Source organism: Leucopleurus acutus (genome assembly GCF_964270905.1).
Source record: "Leucopleurus acutus genome assembly, chromosome: 13".
In the NCBI taxonomy this organism is placed as follows: domain Eukaryota; kingdom Metazoa; phylum Chordata; class Mammalia; order Artiodactyla; family Delphinidae; genus Leucopleurus; species Leucopleurus acutus.
Window position 1 is genome coordinate 41,016,438 of NC_139155.1, and position 16,680 is coordinate 41,033,117.

Genomic DNA, 16,680 nt, shown 5'->3' on the forward strand with positions numbered 1-16,680 from the left:
GAATAAGGGTAGCCTTGTGAAGGAAAGTGCTTTTAAAAGGATTCACTGTAATTGAGTCTGTGACATAAGAGTGCTATTGGTGTGACCCCTATCAGGGGTGAGACATGTCAGTCTATTATTGATGTTGGGGCCTGGGCTGCCCTGCACTGAGGTGAACATTAGGCCAGCCATAAGGGATGGGTGACCGATGTAAGACAAATTATCCCTAAGTGAGTTAGAAGCTATTAAGCAAGGTTAGAAGTCACAGGTTCTTGGGGGAGGGGTCAGTCTCCCATCCAGCAAAACGCAGAAGAGCCCATAAGAGAGAACGAACCACCAAGAATGGAAGGTGAACTTGGTGAGCAAGGGGGATGGGTGGCTTTCCATCTGAGAGGCTGATTTACAACCTCCTGCTTCACAAACATGCCAGAAACAAGAAGCTAATTACCAGTGAGTCACTACACCTCTCATGGGTATGGTGGGAGCTTGGACCATAATTCAGTGGTTTTCAACTTGTTTTTTTGTCCCCCTTGGTGTTCTATAGTGGAAAATTTTCTTTAAAAGAAATCTTCCATGGAAACCCAACATGTCACACAGTTAAGAAGGAACTTCTCTGGTTAAAGAAAGGGGGGTGCCCTGTGCTACTAGCTCTTCTTCCTCTTCATACACCCCTACAGGGCCCCTGAACTCCCAGAGAGCCCAGCCTGAAAATCAGTGAACTGAGATTTCCAAGATCTTGAGGGCTAACATCCTGACATTCTGTGACTTCCACTAGTTCTCCTTGTTGGTTCTCAGGACAGAACCATGATACAGCCATTTAGCCCAAGGAAGAAAAAGAGAGAAGCAGCTCTGATCAGATGAGAATAAAGGTAAGATAGGTAAGGAGCATGAGGTGCTTAGACTACACCCAGGGACTGTGCTGTCTTCTTTAGTCTTATTTAATTCTCATAACAGTTCTATTGTATATAGACTAGTATAGTACCAATAGTTCTATTGGTACTGCTACTATCTGTTTTATGAATGAGGGAATCAAGCACATACCAGTTAAAAGTCTTGCCCAATTTCAATAAGTAGGTGGTAGCAGTCATTTGAACTCAGGCAGGTTTGCCCCAAAGCCCATATGTGTTCGACTCCTTCAGTCTTTGGTACTTGCTTGGACAGGTCTAGCCTAGGCAGGCTGTGACTTCCACAATGTAATCTGAAGAGTCCAGCTACTCCTAATACTAACTCTAACTGGCTCCTCTAAGGAGGCTCTAAGAAAGCATTATCTTCTAAAGATCATTTCTGAAATGTCTAAATGACTACGTAGGGTAGTCATGGAGTCAAGTGAGGAATTCTATCCTTCCTTGAAGCCCAGAGATCTGATTATTGGGTTAACTGTCACTTTGGAGACCATGGGATCCCCGGGTGAATTTCCGTGGTGCGGGAACTGTGACCTGGATAAGCTTCTGGGATGTGGTTCTGGGGTCTTTGGAAGGCATGAGGCTGTTGGCTTAGAGAGATGAGTTCAGGATGGACTAGATGCTCTTCAGGCACGGGGTGGGAAAAGAACTCAGGGAAAGGATGAAGCTCTCTTTCTGCCATCTCTTCTCATTTCCATTCCTTTATTCCCTCTCATCCTAAAAACATGTATTCAGAGATTGCAATCCCAAAATGCCCTAGACACAAGCAGTAAGAGTGGTAGCATGGTACAGCCAGCACATTCATGGGGTTTCTTGCTGATTCTGGAATCCCACATGGAGGTAGATATCCCTGGGGTATTTCCTTAAAGGAAGTCCCGATTTCCCCTCAAGTGTGCTATCCCCATGCTGAGTGGAAGCAGAGAATCGGAAGGGAAAACAAAGTGCTTTGGAGAGATGGGGGAGTAGATTAAAACTGCAACCAAGATATTTGTGGGATTGTAAATTTTCACTTTAGTCTTGTTTTCTTTCTAAGAATATGAAAATGTGCCAAGTGAGTTTGTATCTTCCTTTTAATATTTTTTTCTATAGAATTTTAAAGAATAGCATGACCGGGCTTCCCTGGTGGCGCCGTGGTTGAGAGTCAGCCTGCCGATGCAGGGGACGCGGGTTCGTGCCCCGGTCTGGGAAGATCCCACATGCCGCGGAGTCGCTGGGCCCCTGAGCCATGGCTGCTGAGCCTGCGCATCCGGAGCCTGTGCTCCGCAACAGGAGAGGCCGCAACAGTGAGAGGCCCGGGTACCACAAAAAAAAAAAAAAAAGAATAGCATGACTATTTATCCCAAAACTTTCAGGTCAAACTCTACAGGTATGCAACAATGATCAAAACCTCCTCCTTTACCGGTCTGATCTCAGAAGGGACATCAGTGTTTAAAGATGAGATTAAGTATTAAGACAGCTTGGTGTTGTTCTAAGAAATACAGAATGTACAAGTTGTTCTTATATGAGGCTTACTCAGCATTGAGTTTGAGATCTGACTCAGATATTTATTACTTTCTCACTCAGTATATATTGACTGAGTTTCTACACTGTTACAATGTACCAGGCATGGTTCTGGAGCTCAGGGGCCATTTGTCACAGCCTCTGTTCTGAAAGAACTTCCATATCAGTCAGGGAAGACAGACAATAAAAAGGAAACAAACACTTAAATGTGACTTTTTTCAGAGAGAGATGTCATACACACACACACACACACACACACTCACACACACACACACGGATGTAACAGAGAGTGGTTCCTGGAATAGGAGGTAGTGGGAGAGATCAGAGAGGTGATCTTTTAGGAGGTGGCATTTGAGCTGAGATCTGAATGATGGGAAGGAGCCATCTCTGCAGAGACCCCGAGGAAGAGCTTTCTAAGCTGCGAAAACAACCGATACTTTAAAGGCTGTAAAGAAAGAAAGAAGCAGGAGTGTCCCAAAAACCTTACCTGTTCTTGTTTTCTAGTTCTGCGATCAGCTGCCTTTGTTGCTTATTTGCATCAATGGTGAAGGAGATGTCAGGGGCACTCCTCTGCTGCGCTGGCTGCTGGAAAATATGTGGTTTATACTATTTAGTACCGGGAAGGGGAACCGACCTGTGTTTGAAAAGACAGGAGTCGTGAGATATGCACAAGAAAGAAAAAACTATTTCTATCAAAACAAAAAAAGCAAAACGTAAAATTAAATGGCCATTCCTCTCCTAAGGACCATTTGGGGATCTGGAGCACATCTATGCAGTGGAAAGCAGAATAGAATCCTTTGGCAGGCAAATATACAAAACATGGGAAAAATTGTTTTTTAGCTTTCTGACTTGAAATCTTTGGGGAACTAGTTCATTCTTGCCATGCTGTTCCCATCGCAACTATTCTTTCAGTAAAGGTGGGGTTAAAAAAATATATCACTGCTGAAGTATCTCTTTCTCTAGAGTTACTGTTTAACCACTATAATATGCAATTAAAAATTGTATAGCTTTAAAGTCATAGTTAATATGACTTTCTTTTCTTCTTTTGGTCAACATACTTTTAGCATTTCTGTATTCATATATGTAATTTTACACTGATGGATTGCAACCAGCTTTAACAACTGGTGTATACGCAGTCATAACTTTCTCCATTCTTTTGTTTTTTTAAATAAAGTTATTTATTTATTTATTTTTGCCTGCGTTGGGTCATCATTGCTGCGCTTGGCCTTTCTCTAGTTGAGGCAAGCAGGCTACTCTTCATTGCAGTGCATGGGCTTCTCATTGCGGTGGCTTCTCTTGTTGCGGAGCATGGGCTCTAGGCACGTGGGCTTCAGTAGTTGTGGCACATGGGCTCTAGAGCAGAGGCTCAGTAGTTGTGGCGCACGGGCTTAGTTGCTCCGCAGCATGTGGGATCTTCCCAGATCAGGGCTCGAACCCGTGTCCCCTGCATTGGCAGGCGGATTCTTAACCACTGAACCACCAGGGAAGTCCCTCTCCATTCTTACATAATCACATATACATAAGAATATGATTATATAAGAATATATATGTATATATACCTCATATACCATATTTATATATGTATTTATGTGTATGTGTATTTAGTCAAGGGCTTATTTGATATTGTTTTGTAAAAGCAGGGTCAGATTATGTAGACTTCCCTGTGCCTTGCCTTCTTTGCTCTACCGTACATTATAGAAATTCCTCAATGTCAGTCTTTAGTGCTTTTAGAGCAAATTAAAAAAAATTACAACTAATCTTTCTACCAAAGAATGCCAAGCTTTAAAAAGTAACACCCATTGCCTAAGCCCAAAGACATGGTGAAACTCAGCCTGATTTTTCATTTCTAGAAAACTAACCATAGGGAAAGGTTTAAACTTGGTAAAGGTCTGGCTTTTATAAAGCTTTTCTATCATTTTTAATTAGCATTTCTTTTAACAAAGAAACGATTTGTGTTGCTAATGAAGAAGTGTGAGGTCCTATATTTTATATCCTAAATGGTCTTCTATAGCTGGCATATGGGAACTTTGACATGTGATGCAGAGTTTTCTTTTGATTTTATGACATAATTTTCTCTTTCTTGCTATATTGAGAAAAGTAGAAACAACTTTTGATATATATTTCTTGATATATTGATAAAAGTAGAAACTTATCTGAGCCAGTTGTGGATTTGAATCATTGCTTGTTCTTTATATTAACTGATAAGGAATTATCCAGAGAAATTGGGTATTGGTCTGGTTCAGCACTATTGTAACAGGAATACCTCGAGCTCTGGCTCATGCTAGACCAGAATGATAGCTGGAAAGTGAAAATGGAAGCAGTGGAAGGCCAGATCGTTTTTAGGTCTTGCAGACAGCACAGTAGCAACTACTCAGCTCTGCTGTTGTGGCGTCAGCTAATAGGGTAACAATCAACGTGACATCCGCTCGTTCAGAGTACTTACAGACGAAGTGGACTCTGCTGCCAGTCTTGCCGCGTATCTGGCGATCAGCCGGTGCTCTTCATCAAGCCGGGTGGAGCTCTCAAGCATACTATTGAGAACAGAGCAAGAGTCAGTCAGGCAACTGAGAAAAGATGGGAATATTCATACTACCACCTGGAGTGGGTTGGCTATTTCAATGTTTCAGTGCAAAAAATTTGATCGTTATACAAAATCCTATTAGGTTAATGACATCAGACTTGGATTCATGATGTGATCTAATATGTGGCCAGGAAGGTCCTTAATAAATCCTACCTTACAAAGAAATCTCCAAAGAGGAGTGACTTTCCTGATCAACATTTCTGATGAAAGAATACTTTCTCTTTAATTTAGTTATATTGCCTTTAACAATTTAATTTCCTTATGACAAAGTAATACATGTCTGAAACCAACATGATAGACAATATGAAAGCAAGAAGGAAGAAGAAACCAATTTGTTCAGCCTCCAGTGATCCCCCACTCCTGGTATTGTGTAATCCTCTTCATTTATCGTAGTACGGCTGGACTTAACAGACTTAATTCTAATGCATAGAATGTGGCGGAAGTAATGGAAGGTAACTTCCAAGATTAGGTTATAAAAAGACCCTGGCTTCTGTCTTGGGCATGTTTTCTCTCTCTCGAGCCCTTCGGGATTCCTTGTCCTGTGGGAAGCTGGATGCCATGCACAGGCGGCTCTGTGGAAAGGCCCACGTGAGGAGGAACTGAAGCCAGCCAGTAACCATGGGATTGGATCCCCTTCCGTAGAGCCTTTAGATAAGATCACAGCCCACCCACAGCTTGATTACAACCTTGAGAAAGTCCTGAGCCAAACGTGGATTCCTCACCCACGGTGTTTGTTGTTTTAAGCTGCTGAGCTTCTGGGTAATTTGTTATGCAGCAATACACAATGAATATAATTCTCATCTACAGTACTACTACCCAGGTAACTTGCCATTTTATATTTACTTCCAGAGAAGTAGAATTATGGTAGTGGCTTCTAATGACATGAGTGGGAATCATTTAGTGTCTCCTATACATTTATAAAAATTCTTCCTATTAGAATAAGAATAATCTGACCCCTTAAAAAAACTAATGCAAATAGAAGCATTTTCAACTCTCCTAGAGAGTTGATATTTCAGAAAGCCCTTCACGTAAGACTAAGTTTTGGATGCCACTAAAAAAAAAATTCTGTGAAACATACCAGTAACTCTAATCCTGTTAATAGACTAGTTGGTCATAGTTTAGTTTATCAGTTATTATGGTGAGTATCAGGCCAGGATCAAGATTAGAAACCAGTTCCTCTCAATCCCCAAATATACTTATATTCTCCACTGGCTTATATTTAAGCCTGTTCCTTAAAGAAAAAAGTCAATACTCATGGTTATACGTTAAAAATGACACACTTCTATGCCAATGTTAAGGTTGTAAAAATTATCCACTGAAAGACTTGGATCCATATAAAGTAATATACATTTATATTATTTATTTGTACACTTACATAAAAAGTAAACATGCAACATAGTCTTTCAACCTTTGTTCTAAAGTGAGAAGATGAATGAAAATTGCAGCATATTAGCTATGTCACTTCCAAGTAGCTCTTCTCTGCTTGGTGGAATCTGTTACTGTAACGTTTTTTTCTGGTCATTTGGAAGATATTCCTGTTTCCCTTATCTATGTGCTCGTCTATATTCCTCACATATGTAAACTGTACCTGTTCTTATCCTGAATTCTTCCACTAGATTTAGCCCTTTTCTCTAAGTTACCGTATCCTACCTAGAATATTCCTGAATTTCTCCATTTACCAAGTCACTTCTTCATCCTCAGAAAAAGAGCCTTCACTTTCCTGCTGCCTAAATGAGACAATGCATGTAAAAAACGGCAAGCTGGTGTGATGCCTAGAACACATTAAATGCTCAAAAATATTAGGTAATACAATGTTATTATTATTTTGCCTCTTGAGTAACCTGTTCGGATTCATTAATGATTCTTGGCTCCTTCAAAATGTCATCTACAATCCAACAGCTATCTAGAGCAGGGCTTCTCAAACATTAGTGTGTGTACATATCACGTAGGGATCTTGTGAAAATGCAGTCTCTGATTCTGGAGTGGGGGTGGGGTGGGGGGGTAGGATGGGACCCCAGAATCTGCATTTCCAACAAACTCTCAAGATACGTTGGTATTGCTGGTCCAAGGACAACACTTTGAGTAGCAAGGATCTAGAAGATCTTGAAAATAAAATGGAAAAGTTAAACACATGAAATGAACCCCAAATGTAAGCCATATAAAAGACATCATTTTTCATATCCATATAGCATTGTGATATTTTCACACAAATTCCCTTAAGACAGATATTCTAGGATTCAGGGCTCACCTGTGTGTAGTATTAATTCCAGTGGATTGAGATTTCAACCAGCATACAAATTTAAAGTTGGAATAAGAAACTATTTTTACTAGCAAAAGGCCGAATTAGTTCTGGACAATGGATGATTTAAAACAGATGTTTAAAGCAGATGTGTTAGGACTTCCCTGGTGGCGCAGTGGTTAAGAATCCGCCTGCCAATGCAGGGGACACAGGTTTGAGCCCTGGTCCAGGAAGATCCCACATGCCTCAGAACAACTAAGCCCGTGCGCCACAACTACTGAGCCTGCACACCTAGAGCCTGTGCTCCGCAATGAGAAGCCACTGCAATGAGAAGCCCGTGTACCGCAACGAAGAGTAGCCCCCAATCACCGCAACTAGAGAAAGCCCGAGCACAGCAACGAAGATGTAACGCAGCCAAAAATAAATAAATAAATAAATAAAAAGAAAAGCAGATGTGTTATAAAACACATCTGCCCTCTGCAGTGGTTAAAAATAATAACTGAATTTCTTGTTACAGCTTCAATGAGAAAGTGAAAGTTTACGCTGTCCTTACTTTAAACATAAAACCACCCAAGAAAGAAACAATTTAATTTGATTTTAACACATTGGTCATTTTCTGGCTGCTGTATTAGAGACCATATGCCTAACTCAACACAGTTTGTGTAGACAACAAGGCCCAAAGCTCCAAGCCCAGGACGATGATCTGTTTGAATGCCTGAAAGTGACTTTGTCAAAAACATTTGTGTTTTGATAAATAAATAATAAAAAAAACCTTGATAAAAAACCTCATGATAAAAGTGCCTTTTATCATGAATGACCAGCAAGTATAAATAATATGAAGGTTATATCAAAAAAAAGCCTCCTGGAAATGTAAGAAGGGAAGTTATGGGGTTTCATCTAGTAAGCTATAACTCATACTTCCCCTGCTTCTCCTTCCTCCAGCACCGAGTGAATGAGGGGTGGAGTGATGTATTGCCCCTTTGTGCACACAAACGATTTATAAGTCCACATGTGCCATTTCAGTACGTTCACATTATACAAGGGTGAATGAGGCGTTCACCTAATAAATTCCATTATTTCAAGACTTCAATTACAAATAGTCGGAAATGAATGGCCAATAATTCCCTAAATCATTAAAGAAATACCAATTCCAACATTGTCTCTATCCCTGCCTATTCATTTCCAGACTTTATAATCAGTAATCTTATTACAAGACCATGATGAATTTAAAAGGGTCTGCTGTGTAGACTGCATTTCAGAATAGGGAAAACTATTACGTTGAAAGCTCTCTACTTTCTGCCTTAAATACATGGCCAGCGTCTGTTGCTAGTGATTTCAAAATGGCATCTAGGAAACTCAAGTGGCCCCAGCTGAGCTAGGGCTTCCTAAATTGTGATTTAGCAGGGATTTCTGGGAACTCAAGGTTTGTTCACATTTCTCTGGTTTCTCTGCAGGCCTGTTTCCCTGGCAGTCCAGGGGTTAGGACTCTGTGCTCTTACTGCCAAGGGCCGGGGTTCAAGCCCTGGTTGGGGAAGTAAAATCCTACAAGCTGTGCGGCCAAAAAAAAAAAAAAAGAAAAAAAATCAGAATAAATGTAAAAAAAAAAGTATTTGTCTATACTTGAGTCATGAAGAGATTCACCTATGTTTTAAAAAAAAAACAAAAAACACAAATAATAACATGATCTAAAGGGGACCAGAAATACTTCTTCATTTCTCCTTCATATTTTTTCCATTTGTCTGAATGGTGACAGGAACTTTAGAGATTACTTTTTAAGGTCATTAAGTGTCACTACTCTTTTATTAAAATGCAAATAGCTATTAGGAGGATTACTGCCTGAGAAGGCATTATTAGTTATTACTTAAGTGGAGGATGACTTTCTCAGGGTATGTCCTGTCTTTCACAGTTGGTTGAGAGCAAAATGCCATAGGAATCTTCATGGATAATAATAATAATAAAACAACTTACCATAACAATGGCTTCTCTATAGAGGTGCCTTCAAACTCCTTTATCAAGACCCTGACTTTGATAACCCACTATGTTACAATCGTCCACCAAGGCCATGCCTTCTACCTCTACAAATTCACAAATTCCTCCATTTCCTTCCATTCCAGCTGTCACCAATGTGGCCCAGGCCACCATCATCTCATCCTGAATGAGTGTAAAGTCCTCTCAATAGGTCACTCTGATTTGAGAGTTATTCTTTCCTCCAATTCATTTCCTGTCCTCAAGTCATTGATCTCTTAAAAGTGAAGTTGGCTGTAACATTCTTATGCATAAAATTCTCAATAGGTTCTCATTTCTCAAATTCCTAAATAAGGCTTATAAGGTCCTGCATAGTCTAGCTTCATCCTTTACCCCTGTGGCCTTAACACACTTAATTTCCTCAAATGAACTGTATTCTCTCTGTCCTGAATGGTCTCTCTGTCTCCTCCACTCACTTCTGCTTGGCTAATTCCTCTTCATTCTGGTATTGGCTTTGGCTTCCATTTCCTGCCCTCATGTCCAACCTCCAAATTCAGGTCCATTGCTCCTTATATATTCTATAGCCCTCTGCACTTTGCTGCCCTTGTTATAGCTGTTATCTCTTTGCTTTTTTAAAAATTGGGGTATAGTTGCTTTACAATGTTGTGTTAGTTTCTGCTGTACAACAAAATGAATCAGCTATATGTATACATATATAGCCTCCCTCTTGGACCTCTCCCCCCACCAATTCCCACCCATCTAGGTCACCACAGAGCACCGAGCTGAGCTCCCTGTGCTATACAGCAGGTTCCCACTAGCTTTCTATTTTACACATGGCAGTGTATATATGGCAATACTAATCTCCCAATTCATCCCACTCCCCTTCCCCCCATGTCCACAAGTCTGTTCTCTATGTCTGCGTCTCTATTGCTAAAAAAAAAAAAAAAAGCAAGACTACTTTATAAATGATGTTGCATTCTTCTCCTTGCATTTTAATTGCCCTTTTCACTTGTCTTTATCCTTCACTAAACTGTAACTTCTTTTAGGACAGAATGGTTCAATCTCTTCATGCTTGGAACTTGAGTGTTTTGCACAGTGCTTAGAACATAGCAGGAACTACACAAGAATTAGTTGGACAAAAGAACAAATAAAGGTTGGCTCACTTCTGACATTCTTTAGAAGGTTTACATTTTTAGGATTCTAAGGAAATGTTTTTCTCAGAAGTCTAGTTCTATAACTGAAGGTCCTAAACATTTTACAAAAGAAAAGGAGTAGTGTTAACAAGGAAATGAAAACTCATAAAAGAAGATACTTTTCAATATGTGTGGATAATAATTTCTTTTCCTTTCTGTAGCTTGCAATAAACTTATACTTTTCAAAATCACAACATTTACTGAAAAGAGTCAGTCAAATCTTAGCCTACACATTAAAAATATTAAAGGCATACAATTCAGTGGATTCAGTGTAGAAGCATGCTATGGACTGAATTGTCTCTCCTTACATTCATGTGTTGAAGCCCTAATCCCCAGTGCCTTAGAATGTGGCTGTGTTTGGAGATGGGAATTTAAAGAGGTAATTAAGGTTAAATGAGGTCATAAGGGTGGGGGCCTAATCCAATATGACTGGTGTCCTTATGAGAAGAGGAAGAGACAACAAGGATGTATGTGCACAGAGAAAAGGCCATGTGAGGACATAGCAAGAAGGCAGCCATCTGCAGGCCAAGGAGAGAGGCCTCAGCAGAAGCAGCCCTGCAGGCTCCATGGTCTTAGACTTCTAGCCTCCAGAACTGTGAGAAAATAAACTTCTGTTGTCCAAGCCATGCAGTCTGTTGTACTTTGTTACAGTAGCCATAGTGAACTGATACAAAGTGGAAAATGTCAGAGAACATTAAAAAATTAAAAAAAAATTTTTTTGCCCAACATCACTTTTAGGTTTTTTTTGCCCCTTATTAGTTGCTTTTGTCACATCAGTGAATTGTTGCTTCTCGTCTTTATCCACATTTATCACTTCTACCCAAGTCAAGTTTAATACTTTACTTTTTCACCTATTTTATACTTTTATACTAAATGTTCAATTTCAGGGTTAATTTATAATAGGTGATTTTTTTAATAGCAAAAAGTATTTTTCTAGTAAAAAAGATTTTCTGAGGACTCCTAACAATTTTGTTTAGGGTGAGCGGGAATTTTATATCTGTGGCACTATCAATATTCTCCAACATCAATGGACATTTATTGGGCACTTACTGTGTGCCAGGCACTGTGCTAGGTGCTAGAGAGATGGTGGTAAACAAGTCCGAGAAGGTCTGCCCCACAAGAGGAAGGTAGGAGTGAACCAACCAACCAAGGAACCAATGATAACAGTTATGACAAGAATGAAATAAATAGTATTCCATGATCAGACTAATATGGGAGACCTACCTGAGTAGGTAGGTGCCTTTAATCAGTCTGGAAACCAGAGAAGGAGCCAGTTCATGTGTGTGTGGAAGGAAAGGGCAGGAGGAAAATGGGGAAGAATGTTCTAGGCATCGGGGAAGAACTAGTATCATGGTCTTTGAGGCAGTTTTAGGAATTTTTTTAGGAACTGATGAAAAGCTGATGCGACTAAATATTGTGGTTGAGTGGGAGAACCCCATGAGAGCTGGGGCTGGGAGAGGGGTAGGCGAGGGCTAGATCACACACAGGCTTGCGGCCCCGGTGATGGGTCTGGGCTGTGAACTAAGTGCCATAGGACTCTAGTAAAGGAAGCAAGTGAGCAAGTAACAACTTAGACCTCGTATGTGAAACCCGGAAATAGGCGTCAAAATGTCCCATTTCTTGTACTTGAGAAAAATATAAGCAGGACAGATATCAACCTAATTATATGAGATCAGGGGTCTAACAAAGTGACAGCAATTGATCATGACGTCAAAGTATAGACTGTACCCTTTCACGGTACTGCTTCCCTCCCTTACACAAGGGGCCTTTTCAGAGTTGAGAGAAACGTGCCAGAAGCTTCTGACTGGTAAGTATCAAGGCTTAAAACTATGGTTAGAGTCGGAAGTTCTGGGCTGGTTTGCAACCTCCTTTGGTCTGCCTGCCACCATCTGTCCTATAAACCACTAGCAAGCCTGGGCACTTGATAAGCTTTAAGAGAGGCCAGAAAAAGCCCTCACTGGATAACTCTGAGACCTCTCCTCCCCCAGTGAAGAAGGTGCTTGAAAACCATTAAGGCTTTTAAAACTTCACTTAGGAATTAGGAAGACAGAGGACTTTGCCCTTGATCTACAGTTTATTTATTTGGCTTATCTGACATCAGAACCAGCAAGGGCACATAAGAATATCTTTAATTTAGCAGCAAACTACTTACAGATGAGTCAGTTTCCCATTGTGCTAAGCAGTTGATATAGGGGAGAAGGCCCCTACACTGAGTGAATTAGGAGCATATATGAATACTTACAAAAACACACCTTTAAAGCAAGAACAACTATTAAATTTCTCTTTATAGACCATCTCATGAAGGGTGCACAGACAGGAAGGCCGAGGTAGGAGGTGGAAAACAGATGGGACTCAATATCAGAAGACCTTGCTGGCAGGTGACCTTGGATAAGTCACTTGATGTCTTGTAACCAGGCATTTTCTTATCAGTGAAATGGCAATAATAATATCTAAACCTACAGGGCTTTGACAAGCAGATTAAATAATGTGTGGGAAAGGGCTTTGTCATTTTTGAAGCACTTCATAAATGTAAAATTTATTATTCATATTCTGGCTGCTGTGATGAGGTCCAAGAGGCTGAAGAGAAAATTTTTGTCTTTTTGAAGCTTACAACTAAAATGAGAAATCACAAGGCACAGAACTAAATACATAATTGGTAACTTATGAACAACCACTATTTCTATTACTAGTATGAGCTCAAAATATTTGATAAAATGAAATACAAATAATACAATGGGATATGCAATTTCAGTAAATAGAGACGTGGTGGATGCAGCTGTGGAATGTCCAGAAGAGCTTTCTGGAGGGCATGCATTTATGTAGGTTTTATAAGATGCAATGTATCACAGTGGTTATGAGTTTGGGATCAGCTAGATAAAAGTTGAAATCCCGGCCCCACTGTGTAGTAGCTATGTGCCTGTGGGAGAGTCATGTAAACTCTCTAAACTGATACCTTTACTGATCGATAAAATGGGGATGAGAGTATTTACCGGCTTATCTAAGGACCAGGGGAAATTATGTAAATAAAGTTTTAAACACAGTGCTTATCATGAGGCAAATGCTTTAAAAAATGGTGGCTCTTGTAATTACTACCATTATAGATCTCACCACAGTTGAATGACGGTTAAGCATCAGAGCTATAATGATGGTAAAGGAGGGGAGACATCACTGCATCGCTTACAGAGTCCTGGCAGATGTGGGGAATGGTTAGGATCTAATTAAACAGCAAGGAAAGGGAAGGAGCAAACTGAGAAAAGAGAAGTTGGAATTTTTTAAGGATGGAACAAAGTGATGAGAATTATGGAGGGCAGTAGCTTTTAAAACCGAGTCAGCTTCATTGATCAGTCTTAAATTCTGCTTTGTTTTCAAAATACAAGTCACATCTATCTTTCATCAAGTCGGTGTAAGGTGTCTCTACTGAGACCGTTTTACAGTCTTAAGTGACCATCAAGTCAATATGATTAACCGCTTGAGGAGGGAAAAGGGCTGGGAGTGACAAACTCTGCACTTTCCTCTTTGGAGATTTCTCTGTTACAACTTTAATTAAGAAAAGGTCAAAGAAGAGTGGTGGAAATAACCAGAGTGTGCTAGAATTTTGGGCACACACTCCAAAGGACAGGAGAGGACAGGGTGTGAGATCACATCATTGCATTCAGACATGATTGAATCTTTATCGACTATATCCTGCTTTGAAGATTACCAACACAAATTTTGGGGGGGCGTTAATTTAGTATTTAGTTCTATTGTTTCAGCTACCATATAACATTGGGGAACCAAATTCACTGGGAATAAGATGAAAACCATCACTCCACTTGTAGTTTTGAGAGGCTGAGATGTAAGAAAGAAGAGGAACTGTTCGATCTACAAGCCGGGAAAATTTGAACAAAGAGATGGGCTTAGCTGAAGAGTGCATTTTTATCTCCTGAAAAAATAGCATATAGTATAAAATTAAACCAGTACACTGGTTATATACATATATTTTAAAAAGTTCTAATTAAGATAAATATATAACTATTAAAACAAATAAGTGTTCATCAGTGTATCACCTAAAGTCATCTCATGTACTAATCTTGCAAAAAATAGTTCTAAGGCATCAAGGGAGGAAAGTTCTAGAAACAAAGAAGTGGTTAACAATACCAAGTGGTGAGGGTGATGAATGCCGTATGTTTGAGGGATGCTTTCTGTGACACAGAAGAAGAAAGGGGACCAATTTTAAAGGCAATTTAACCCATTGGCTCACTTAATAGTTATAATGGCAAAAAATCCATAGGCTCTCAGTTCAGAGAAAATGTATTAGGGTTATTAAGTAAAATCGAATATTTCTAAGGAACTGGTTTGCTAAACATATTTGTAAAACAGTTGTCTAAACTAGGATGAAACGTGATAATTATACAGGTTGTGCATTTATTTTCATTCAAATTGAAAATGTATATTTATTATTAACTAACTTGAACCAATGGGAGGAATCTACTATGTCACAACTAAAATAGAAAGGGAAAAACCCTAGGAATGCCTTTATTCTATTACATAAGGCTATCTGAATTCACACATTTAACACATTGGAAAGTAAGCTTTGAATACTGTGGGACTTGAAAGCAGGCTGTATCAGGATGGCTACCCTGAAACATTTGTAAGAGAAGAGTCGAAAGACAATTTCTCCCACTGTTATCATTGTTGATGAAATGATTTCCATGGTATAATCCCATCCTATCACTTTTCCTCTTCTTCACTTCTATCTTAAGGGAATGCAGGATTGTTCTCCAAATCAGTAGAAACACACAAGTCCTTGGAATAAGACAAATTCCTGCATCACTGTCATGTAGTAATTTGACATGGCACATGTAACAGAACTGACCGGTGGGACCCAGAGTCTTGCATCTCCCTAGATGCGAATATTTAGCACAGCACCCGCTTACATGAGTTGTCCCTTTAGCTAAGATATAAACAAAAATGTGAATTCTATGGTACATTAATGGGCAGTGTCCCAAGTAATATCACAAGACATTTTAATTGGATCAGTTAAAAAAATGCTTTAGTGACACCTCTGGCATCCAGTGACTTTGCCCCTTGCTGAGACTGCTTGTCAAGAGATCAGACTGTTTCCCTCTCGCAGGACAGTCAAGCAGCCAAACCTGCACTAACCATGATGGGTTGTTCCGGAGCATGTTGACATACAACCCGATGAGAACATGTTCATCAGCTAGCCTGTCTGCCACATTCAGACTGTACTGTATCCTGAAACAGGGCAGGAGGAAAGAAAGGGTGTTGTTAGGACAGGTGGACAGAAATAAGCAGGGCAGGTAGGAGTGAGTTTGTGGTCAAAAAGGCATCTAGAAAACCAAGCAAGTAAAGGAAAACTAAGCGATGTTCTATGAAGAAACACAAGCAAAATCCAAGCAATGAAATTCACAATGCCATTTCACTCTCTTTAAAAATAGATTTTCACTTAGGTCAAGTAACTTTTAAGAAAACAGAATTGCATTCTTCAAACCACTAAGGCCAAGAAATTCATTTGTACAGTAAATACACTGAAATAGGTTGCAAGCAAAGATTATCCTTTGGAAAATCAAATCTGAAGCTTAGTCATTTCAAAAAAGGAAAAGGAAATCAGGGAAAGCGAGTAACAACACAGATGTGTCTACTCAAAATAACTACTTGGTGCTGTTAATGGGGTTATAACAGAGCTGCTTTGACTAAATCAAAGATGGTCTTTCAAACACAAAGCATCTTTGACACAAGAAATCAGCATTTTTAGTTTAGTTAATTCAGGGTTCCAGAACACTCTGGCTTTAACTTACCCTTTGCCCTTCAGCAAAGCTGGAGCAGCCCTAGCCAGCAGTTTGCTCTGCTCGACTTCACTGTCCTTGGGAGGAGAGCTGGTTAATAAGATGGGAAAGCCAAGAAGAGCGTAAACTCGGCAATGCATTCAAGAATAGAAACTGGCAACAGAAACTCCCAAGACTACTTCCAAGCTCCATTTGGACAGCTCTTTCATTACTTTGAAATGTTCAAGATGTTTTCAGATTTCCACATAGCTGAACTAGGAGTAGCAACCTGGCTTGAGAACCACAATTACAATTACACAAGCCGCTATGATCCCAGATTTGACCTCTGCTATTTGCTAAACAAATAGATTGCATATGCCCAGACACAATGACAATTCATCCAGCGTTCATGACAGACTATCCTGTACACAGTCCAATAGTTCACTAAGTCCTGCCAGCCTTCAGATCCCACACAAGAAGCTATTTCTCCAGCCTGCCCTCTATTCTCCGACTTTCTGTGTTGAACAGAATTGAAAATTACCTAGAGATTGGTGTC

The 16,680-nt window shown here is 39.9% G+C and overlaps 1 protein-coding gene across 9 annotated transcripts in view; it reads right to left on the reverse strand.

The window, feature by feature from the left end:
• Positions 1 to 16,680, reverse strand: part of DTNA (dystrobrevin alpha) — a gene marked incomplete at both ends in the record, with an annotated part of 127,938 nt that overhangs the window by 32,471 nt on the left and 78,787 nt on the right. For 4 of the 9 annotated variants that reach the window (XM_082853649.1, XM_082853648.1, XM_082853647.1 and 1 more), the window contains 4 exons: positions 2,869 to 2,966; positions 4,825 to 4,912; positions 15,502 to 15,594; positions 16,158 to 16,235. In XM_082853649.1, coding sequence (XP_082709775.1) covers positions 2,869 to 2,966; positions 4,825 to 4,912; positions 15,502 to 15,594; positions 16,158 to 16,235 — 357 coding nt within the window. The remainder of the gene's footprint in view (positions 1 to 2,868; positions 2,967 to 4,824; positions 4,913 to 15,501; positions 15,595 to 16,157; positions 16,236 to 16,680) is intronic. The other 5 variants (XM_082853650.1, XM_082853653.1, XM_082853652.1 and 2 more) reach the window with 3 other exon arrangements.